This window comes from Triticum dicoccoides, chromosome 7B (genome assembly GCF_002162155.2).
Source record: "Triticum dicoccoides isolate Atlit2015 ecotype Zavitan chromosome 7B, WEW_v2.0, whole genome shotgun sequence".
Taxonomy (NCBI): domain Eukaryota; kingdom Viridiplantae; phylum Streptophyta; class Magnoliopsida; order Poales; family Poaceae; genus Triticum; species Triticum dicoccoides.
In genome coordinates, this window is record NC_041393.1 from 457,992,552 (window position 1) to 458,003,133 (window position 10,582).

The 10,582-nt window shown below is 42.4% G+C and overlaps 2 protein-coding genes across 2 annotated transcripts; both read left to right on the forward strand.

Moving 5' to 3' along the window:
• The first annotated feature begins 330 nt into the window (after nucleotides 1–330).
• LOC119336436 (U3 small nucleolar RNA-associated protein 14-like) lies at nucleotides 331–6,513 on the forward strand. Its single transcript, XM_037608452.1, has 11 exons — nucleotides 331–800; nucleotides 1,011–1,134; nucleotides 1,471–1,922; nucleotides 2,079–2,294; nucleotides 2,876–3,199; nucleotides 3,318–3,677; nucleotides 3,756–3,836; nucleotides 3,923–4,015; nucleotides 4,099–4,467; nucleotides 4,571–4,702; nucleotides 5,975–6,513. The coding sequence occupies exons 1-11, from the start codon at nucleotides 447–449 to the stop codon at nucleotides 6,143–6,145; spliced, it is 2,676 nt and encodes an 891-aa protein (XP_037464349.1). The 5' UTR covers nucleotides 331–446; the 3' UTR covers nucleotides 6,146–6,513.
• Nucleotides 6,514–7,903: 1,390 nt separating this feature from the next.
• On the forward strand, nucleotides 7,904–8,933 carry LOC119335205. Its single transcript, XM_037607368.1, has 2 exons — nucleotides 7,904–8,349; nucleotides 8,456–8,933. The coding sequence occupies exons 1-2, from the start codon at nucleotides 8,056–8,058 to the stop codon at nucleotides 8,819–8,821; spliced, it is 660 nt and encodes a 219-aa protein (XP_037463265.1). The 5' UTR covers nucleotides 7,904–8,055; the 3' UTR covers nucleotides 8,822–8,933.
• Nucleotides 8,934–10,582: the final 1,649 nt, after the last annotated feature.

The window sequence follows — 10,582 nt, forward strand, 5'->3', positions numbered from 1 at the left end:
TCTAAAAACTTGGTGAAACATGCACTCGTTTGACTTTTGAAAAAAAACCTTATATAAAGGAACGGATGGAGTATTTCACAAAAATAAAATAAAAATATACTTATGAAGATAAGAATAAAACAGAAAGCCGTAATAAAATAAAAAAATAAACAGAAAAAAACCGTGAAGGAAAGAAGAAAATAGAAAAAAAAACTGCCAATATGCGTGAAAAATAAACAGAAACCAGAAAACCCGCAGCGAACAGCCACACACACAAGCAGAAAATGGGCCAGGCCCAGTAGCAGCGGCGTAGCGCCCTTAACTGGGCGCCCCTCCCAGCCCGCCTTGGCGTCGCCCTCTTCTCTCCTCCTCCTGATTCCTAAACCTTCCGCCGCCGCCGCTGCCTTACGCTTGGCTGCGCCGCTGTAGCCGCCGATAGAGCGCGCACCCCAGCCACCGCCGACGCCATGGGCGGAACGAAGCCCAACCCGAAGGCGAGAACCAATACCCTGGCCCCCAGGGGATCACGCGGCACCGGGAGGGGCCGTGGCAGGGGCAGGGGCAGGGGCGGGGCGGGGAGGCCCGGGGAGAAGCGCAGCCACGGGCCTCATCTTCCCAACAAGCTGCGCCGGGAGCTCGAGTCGCTGGGACCTGCCCGCGACCGGGGCTCCGACGACGACGACGACGACGAGGATGACGTGGTGGGCGAGGACGTGTACGAGTACGAGGAGGGGGTGCCCGAGGAGGAGGCGCGCAAGAACGACCGCTACGACGCCGTCGCCAAGTACGAGTACGACTTCGACAGCGACGACTCCAACGCGGTACGTGCCAATTCTCCCCTGTGCGCGTGATTTTAGCTTAGCTTCTGATTTAGCGGTAAAGATGCAACTTTGCGGGTCTTCTACTCTTGGTGTGTATTGTAGAAGAAAATGGCGAGGTGGTTTCTACCAGTAAAGAAATCTTGGTGTTAAATTACATGCGTATTTGGAAGCAAAGCTATAGTAAACATTTGTGCTTATATATTTTATTAGGACGAGGATGTGCCTTCGGATGAAGGCGAGGATATGGAAGAAGATGATGACGGAGATATGGATGAGGAGAAGCAGATAAGAATACTCCAGGAAACGACAGGAATGCCTAGAGAAGCCTTCGATGGTAATACATTTGGGGCATATTAGTTACTCCCTCCGTCCCATAATATAAGACGTTCTTTGACAGACACTAGTGTCAAAAAAAGTCTTGCATTAGGGGACGGAGGGAGTAGATAGTTAAATACTCCTAGGAGATTGCTATACCTTACATGGAACAAAATTGGGTCACTTATGCTGAATTTCTCTGTGTTTCGTAACAGTTGCTAGCCCCTACACATATTGTAGGTTTTTTAACAAAAGATGTTGAACTAAAAAATGCTGTGCATGAAAGTTTGGTCCTTGTCATGACATTGTAAACATAATGATAAAGATTTAACCGTTTTGTGTCATTTTTAAATAGGCAATAGGAAGAAGAAGGAGAAGAAACAGGCACAGGAGCTGCTTTTGCAGCCTGGAGATGGTCCGGTAACAATTCATGATCTCTTGGATAATATCCAGGATAAGCCTGGGTATAGCAAGATACGTAAGATGGTCCAGCAGCAGGAGAAAAAGCCAATGGTCGTGCAGCCCCCACTTCCAAAAGGGCAGAGGGACAAGATGGACCGTAGTGTGGCATACGTCCTATCCAAGAAGGAAATCGGCAAGTGGGAGCGGATAGTGAAGGACAACCGGGAAGCTGCCACGCTTCGCTTTGAAAATGATTTGAACTTAGGTGTCGATACTGTTGGGGCAATTGCTAGCAAATTTGAACCAAGGTCATCATTTGAGAAGCAGATGGCTGGTGTGTTTAACAACACAGAAATTATGGAAGCACACAAGAATGATGGTGCTAAAATCTTGGAACTTAACAAGGTATGTTGCTTTATCTCACTTCACTAGACCAGTTAGGTACTTTATGAGTGTTAATGCTTATTGGTTTGCTGACTGGGCATATTTAGTGATAATATGTAATTTTCAAGCTTCAGAGTTCAGAGGTTCCTATGCTAATAGTTTCATGAATTTGTGTAGATGGAGGTGGAGGATGTGAGAGAGCGTCAAAATCGTCTTGCTAAAATGCGCAGCCTTCTGTTTCGTCATGAAATGAAAGCAAAACGTGTGAAGAAGATTAAGTCCAGGACTTACCACCGGTTGATGAAGAAGGACAAGCTGAAGGCAGCAGACTTGGAGGCAGATCCTGAAGCTGCAAAAGACTCTGCTAAGAAACTAGAATTTAAGCGTGCGGAGGTAATTCATAGTTTATTTTGAGGGTTTTTATCATTTATATGCCACTAGTTGTGTCTCACTACTCAGTTTTGCCATTAGAAGTTACAACTACTCAAAAATGCCATCGATCCATGAGATGCTTGCTCAAAAATGCCATTAGACATTGTTGTTTTCATGTCAAACCCGTTAACCATGTTATATGACAAAAATAAGCCTAGACCCACATGTCTGTTCTCTCTACTCACAATGATAAGTGTTCCCCACTTGTCAAGAGTAACCAAGCGAATAATTTTATAGGAAAATAAAAACCCTGTTGGGATCAAGTAGGCCCCACACTTTATTATAGTGAGATAGAGGGAGAGCTGGCATGTTGGTCCATAGGTATTTATGTCGTTATAACATGGCAAAAGAGATTTGAGATCACAATAATGGTATCCAGTGGCATTTTGAGCATGTGTCTAACGAAGCGATGGCATTTTTGAGCGGTTGAAATTCCTAGTGGCAAAACTGAGTAGTGGGACACAACCGGTGGCATAAATGATAAAAACCCAATACAATTCCCTTGTATATCTCCCTGTTAACTTTGCTAATCTATCTATCAGGAAAGGATGACACTGAAGCACAAGAATAATTCGAAATGGGCAAAGCGAATCTTGAAGCGTGGCTTGTCTGTTCAAGACGATGGCACTCGAGATGCTATTACAGCACAACTCCAACAGCATGCTCTTCTTACTAGAAAAATGAATTCCATAAAAGATGGATCTAGTAGTAGTGATGAAAGTTCTGATGACGACGACGATGATGAAGACGAAGATGAAAGCAAATTAGAAGCAAAGCTTCTGAACAGAGGGAAAGAAAAGATTCGTAAAGTGATTGAAGAAGATAATGAGATTCCAAAGTCTGGAGTTTTTTCATTGCCTTTCATGGTGCGCTTTCAGTTTTACATCGTGTTCCTGTTTGTGCATATCTTTACTAAATATAATTTTGCTTGCGTTGCTGCTGTTGCATCACAACCCATCATCATAATTGTTTTCTTATCTGCAGGAGCGTGCTATGAAAAAGCGTGCAGATGCAACTTATGAGGAAACACGGCTAGATTATGAAGAATTGGAGGAATCCTTAAGGAAATTGGAGGATGACAACACCGAGGAGAATGTAGATTCAATGAAGGTGACAGGTAAAAGAACTTTTGGGCCTGTGAAAAGGGCACATGAAGAGGCAAACAAGAGGCCAAAATTAGGTGATGCTGACAAGAACAGTGACAGTGAGTATGACTCTGACTCTGGTCAACATTTCGACAGCAGTGAAGTAAATAAGAAGGCAGAATATGCAAATAACAAGGCAGATGATGTCCAACTTGGGACTGCACTGCTCGACAATGAACAACAGAATGATCTATACGTTGTAAGATGTTCTAACCTTTACACTTTTGCAATATCATATGATTTTTATCGTAGAAATCTTATTTATAATCCTGTGTAGAGCTTTGATGGTACTAGAAAAAGCCAAGGCCCAAAGACAGACATTGAAGTTCGAATGTTAGCCGATAATTCGTGGAAGAAGGTACTTGTACTGGCACCTTGTGTTGAAAGCTCTTTGATTCCTTGCCATATTTCTCTTCCATATCTGTAACTTTTGTTACTGACCAGGTCAAAAATAGCAAAACAAATGGTGGTAACAATATTAAAGAGAGTGGCAATAAATCCAAAGTGCAGATCCCTTCTGTGGATTCAAACCCTAAGGTTTGCCTTCAGCACTGACGTTGGTTCCTACTTTCTAATCAAGTTGATTGCTGTTACTCATTGCTTTTTTTGGGGGGTAGCAGCCTCAAAATTCTGATTCAGATTCTGAGGAAGAGATGGTTGACGGTTTCTTGACTGTCTCTGATGAAAAGGAAACTTATGAACTTCCATCGCAAGCTGATCTTATACGTCAAGCCTTTGCTGGTGATGATGTTGAAGCTGAGTTTGAGGATGAGAAAGTGAAAGCTTTAAATGAAGAGGATCCTGAACCTGAAGAACCTGCACTTGTTCCTGGTTGGGGGCAGTGGACTCATGTACAACAGAAAAGAGGACTTCCTTCATGGATGGTGAAAGAACATGAAGATGCCAAAAGGAAGAGGGAAGAAACCTTAAAGAGTAGGAAGGATGCAAAGCTAAAACACGTTATTATTTCTGAGCATGTTGACAAGAAGGTAAAATATGTGCCTTTTTATATATCATATTTGTTTCTGGGATGTTACTTGACCATGAACTGTTGCTATTAAGCAATAATTTGGAGTACTCTGCTGTTTGCAGGCTGAAAAACTTTTAGCAACGAATCTTCCTTTCCCGTACACCTCAAATGATGTGTATGAAAATAGCATGCGTATGCCTCTTGGACCTGATTTCAACCCAGCAATATCACTGTCTGCTCTTAACCGACCTGCGGTGAGTACATCTAAATCTAGCTGATGCATGAAGCTTTTAAGCATTTAAGATCATTAATGGTTGTGTGGAGTGATCCAAAGCTGCACTTTGGAAGTTACAACTATTCATCCTACTGCATGTACAGTGAGAGTTTATTTCTTGTGCATATGCAACCAAGGTGTTTGTTTATAATGCTTGTTTAGGATTTTTATTTTGTTTATTATATTTACATTCTGGATAGAGAATGTTATATGTACTCCCTCCGTTCCTAAATATAAGTCTTTTTAGAGATTCCAATATGAACTACATACGGGGCAAAATAAGTGAATCTACATGCTAAAATACGTCTACATACATCAGTATGTAGTCCATATTGAAATCTCTAAAAAGACATATATTTAGGAATGGAGGGAGTACATATATTTGATGATTAATCTCTCTTGACGATAAGACTTCTTTTCTGTGAATACTAAACCATATTTGATGATAATGTTTTTCTTGATTATAATACTTCTCTTACCAGAATAGTAAAACACTCTTGGAAATACTTGTACACTTAAGTCCCCAGGCTCTAATTTTGTACTTAGCTATGTTCCACTATAATTGTCGACAACCCACCAGACACGCAGACTGAGAAAGCACCAATTCTAAGAAATGACCATTCATACCCCTATTAGATGACATACTAGCTGCATCCACTTATCCTCTCCTGAAGCATTTACCACGGGTATAGATCTGTCATGAACTAGGGTTCGTGAGGTTAAATAGCACCAGAGGGATGGCCGGGCAGTATGGCCGATCTATGAGAGGGGTTGACTTGGGGATTTGAGGACGAAGTAGATGGGAGATATCAAACTATTCTTGCTTGATGAGAATAGATACACCAAGACTCTTTATGTAGAGCTGGTCTCCTGGCCCTAACAAATGAACTATATAGATCTCATCTCTAAGTGATATTTTGAGAAAATTGTCTTAAGCTCAAGCCAAGGGGTATCTTATTCTAATTAATCAAATAAATTATTTGAGGTAGATAACAGATAACAAATGAATGTAGGGCCAGGTTGGGCCTGGCATAGTGGCATGTGGGTCACCACAAAAGTGGAAACTTCACAAACAACTATACCCTTGATTCCCTTGATGCAGTTATTTTGAAATAAGAATCTGAGGCTGTGGACAATTTTCTTGAAGCAATAATGACCAATACATTAACTTTTTGTCAACCCCTTGTGCGGCAGCAGTTGATTAAGACGTGCTTCTATGGTTCTAATTGCTGTTTTCTGTCCTACCTTTCAGATTGTGAAGAAGCCTGGTGTTGTTATTAAGCCAATACAGTACGGGGAGATTGATCCGCATGAGAAGCCTGATGAGCTCAAGCGGGTCATTCAGAGAGTAAAACCGAATCCGAACATAAAGAAGGCCTCTGCGAAACAAGCGAAGAGGACAGCTTCACATCGGAGGAACTGATGAGACAGTAGTCAATACATACCCAGTTGGTGAGAGATGCGCATAACAGAATGCGGACCTGGGTTTTCTTGCCATAGCTATTTTCAAACACTTGAGAAGTATACAAAGATTCTTCTCATGCAGTCAAACGACAGCTTTGGTTTTGCTATTGGAAGCGGGGTTTTGGGGTGCGATTGTTCCTGCACCAGGGCCGGAATATGTTTGTACCAGGGAAGTCGCAAGTTAGGATAGTGTTTTTGTCTATTTGGTATCTATGTATAACAAAATTCTAAACACATTTGCTTCTCGTCCTGTCTGCTCCTAGATTCAACAGGTCTTCCACACAACGTATTTTCAAATCTTAAAGTTTGAATACCAATTTTTTTCTACCTTTAATTTATCAAATCTGAGCTATTCATGTATCTATATCTATATACTAATCCTATATACCTAAGAGATTCATCCCCACTATCCTATTTATCTTAACATGCAAGCTATCCACATCATCAAGTAGGTCCACTAATTTATATCTCTTAACATGCAGCCATCTAATCACAGCACATATGCCATGTCAGCAACCCCGTTTTGATGGTCAGTAGTTCCACTTCTGCCGTAACAACCGATCAAACCCAGCCATGGTGCAGCCATGTCTCACTAATCGCTAATTATTTCGCTGCTGCATGAATGACGGTGTAAAAAAAGGCACGGCGTGTAGTCGATTCATTTTCTGCACGCCTGTACGAAGCTAGGATTTTTGCACCAAGAATCCAAAAAATAAAGAATTTTTGCATCTAATGTCCAACGGGCCAGTTACTGTAAGACTGTTTTGGTTTTGCACGTAGATGGGCTTGGTCGTTCGACCTATAGCCCATGTAACTAAACGCATCTAATTGGGCTAAAAAAAGTAACACATCTTAATCAATGTATCCGGCTTATCGCAGTAGGACAATGAGGGTTCCGTCGTTTTGTCTTCTGCTAGGCGCCGCCACGACCGACGCCCCATGAAACGGCAGCAAATATCCAGATTAAACGACACCATTCATCACATCCCATTACCCCCCTCCCCCCCTCCATTATCCTACATATGCGAAAGAAACTGCTAGATTTAAGCAGCCATCGCCTCATTGTAAGCATACCACTCGTCATCACGGCAAGATGGAGCTACATATTGCGCCACCCCGCCGTGCCTGACGGAACCACGGCATGCCTACCGCTGGTCACCGGTGCCCCGCATCTGCTTCGCTCGGTCGACCGTTCATATGGTCTTCACTGGGCTGAACTCCTCTATCATTGGCGCCAATCTTCCAATCAACAAGGTAAATGGGATACAATATATAATACATGACTCTTTACTCGATTCCTTTTACATTATCTAATCTGAAGGTCATCATTATTAACCATCACATATTAGGATTGAATCTTCTGTGTTTTTGCATTTGTTCAGATAAGTTTTGACCTGTACTTTCAGGAACAGTCCACCGGTCCGTATCTTCATGTAAAAGGAATTGAGGAAAGAGTCATGGATTTGTACGATTGAATGTTCCGTCTCTTCCTCAAAGAAACAGATCGCACAGGTCCAGATTTGTGATAGACAAACTCCTCAGATTGCAGTCTACGTTCTCTGATCAAATATCCTCAAGGTTATGCCAATGTTTTTGATTGTGTGATCGACATGCTATTCGCTGAAAGTATGCTAGCATTACCAATCTCTCTCTTTGTTTTCAGAATACTAGATGTGTGGTTGATTGCTGAGTGAAGTGCACTGTAGGTCCCTAAACTATTCGAGGGGTGTCAACCAGGTCCTCGAACTATGAAAATCGACATGTGGGTCCTCGAACTATTGTAAGTGTCTCAGTCACGTCCAAAACCTGCCCGACCCAGTCTGACCTACCGTTGACTGTTGCCACGTCGGACAGGGGTAACGGAGGTGGATGGATATTTACAAAAAACACCCCGAATCGTTTCAGATCTCCATTCCCCAGTCCTTGCCTCTTCTTCTCCTTCTCTCCCGATCTCTCTCACGGCGATTTGGGGGCGGCGGCGCCATGGTTCGGAGCTGGAGCGCGTCAGCGAGCTCTTCCTGGCCGCCTTCCTCTGACCCTGAGGCTGGTGCATCTCTCCCTCTACTTAAGTGCTGCACGTGCGGCTGGAGGCAAGTGATTCGTCTGGTTTCCAAATCTGACAGGAATCCAGGACGGGTTTTCTTCAAATGCCCTAATCACAAGGTCACTTTCGTTGTTTGAGTTAGTCTTCACTTTCGAATCAATAAGATTTCTCAAATTTTCTGCTCTTTGTTTGCTTGTTTTTTTTTTGTTTTTTTTATTTTGGCAGAGAGGGTCACATGGATCTTGTGACTGCTATCACCGGATAGATGAATATTTGGATCTTGTTTTGTGCCATGGTTATAATATTCCTAAAGAGGAGGTGGAGTACATTGCAATGATTTCCAAGCCCTATCTGGACAGGGAGATGACAACCAAAGGAACGAAGCCAAACATTCGTGCTAGTTTCATAGAGAAAGATAGCAGGGTAGAAAGTGTGGTCAAGAAGATTAGCAACATTCCTGGAAATCAGATGAGCCAGATTGCTGAAGATATCAAGCTTCAGTTGGATCTTGTTGTAGGCATAGGTTGGAAGATTCTGCTTGTTTGTACCATGATTCTTGCCGTGAACTTGTATGCTGTTGTAATGAAGTAGGAGCTGAAATGTGTTTTTAGTTGCCAAATGTGCAAGAAACATTGGCAGTGAACAATGTATGGTGCATGTAGCGATGACATTATGAAATATTTCCAGAATGTGCTTTGCAATATTCCCAGAATGTGTAAGCATGACAAATTTTGGCAAGCATTTCATCACATTTTTAACAAGCACTATCATAACAGGTTGTTCACAAAAGACATACATAATTGGCATGAAATCAATCATCATTGATTAGCTGAATGCATAACAAGTTTTGTCACAAAAGAGGAGTGCATCCAAAAGAGAGGGACAGTAGCATCTATCATAGCAGGTTGTTCACAAAGGACACATATGCACTCCATACGCTATTACAAGGTGTGGATCAAAACCTACAGCCAAGACATGGGCATGAGCTCAGGTTTCCTTCAACACCTCAAGGAGCTTTTCTCTCTATGCATTAATCTTTATGCACTTTCTTTGCCTTTGTTCTTCTGGCCTGTTTTGCTGCTTCAGTTACACCAACAGCAGCATCTGTTTGGGAGGCTTGAGTGGCTGCTCTAGGAGGCACAAAGGCTTGCCTAACAGCCGCTTTAGGAGTTGTCTTTTTCTTCTTAGTTTGTAGCTTTTTCTTCAGAAATTGTGCACTGGTTGTAGCCCTGGGCACTGGCTATTGGAATGATGCAGTCATTGGGATCAACTCCTATGGCTATTAGAAGTATTCCTCCATGCTTTGTCTTAAGGTGGCAACCATCCAGACAAATTACTGGCCTACATCCTTGCAGAAAACCCCTCTTACATGCATCTATAGACTGACATGTACAATTTGTCAAAAAGAACACCATTTTTCAGTTTCAAATAGAATGTGCTACCAGGATTTTGTGTTCTCAGCTCTTCTGCAAAATCCCACAACATATTGTACTGTTTTTGCTCATCTCCTCTAATCTTTCTGATTGCTTCTCTCTTTGCTCTAGCAAGCTTGCTCTTGGTGGCTGCCATATTGTAATCCTCTTGCACATTACTTCCCAGGGTTCTCAATGAAATTGATTCATCTGTCCTCACCTTCTCAACATACTTCTTTGCTATGTAACTAGCAGTGAATTGCTTCACCTCCCACTCCCTACTGCAAGTGTGCTCATCTATGTATTTTTTCAGCATTATGCACTTTGTTCTGCTATCCTTTGAGGCAAAGAACTCCCAGGGGCAACCTGGGACACAATGAGCTTTCACTCTAATTTTGTCGTTTTTTGGTGTCTTTATAGCTACCCTGTTCTTAACAGCATACTCTGCCAAAGTTGTCCTAACCTCTACAATTGATGAAAAGACCATTCCAACTTTAAACACAGGATTTTTCATGTCTTCAGGCCTAAAACTTTTGAACTTCAAACTGTTCTCACCTCCTTCTTCATCTGAATCTGGGAGGTCTAGCTCCTCCTCTTCTTCCACCAAATTCTTGCCCTTACTTGCATTTCCCTTTTCCTTTGAGCTTCCAATATCCTTGTCCTTGTCCTTGTCCTTGCTCTGCTCTTCCTCCTCTGCATCTGCATCAACATACTTCTCATATAGGTTGTCATCATCTTTATTGAACTCATTATCGGAGTCCACAAACTCTGATCCACTACTACTGTCTTCACCCCCAGAACTGTCCTCTTCAACTTCTGGTTCAAACTGAGCCCTCCTCCTATTGTTTCTCCTCTCATATGTGAACTGATGCCCTGCATTACTATTCCATGCCTCAGCCTCTCTCCTGACAAAATTTCTCTGAAGTTTTGCTCTCTGTTT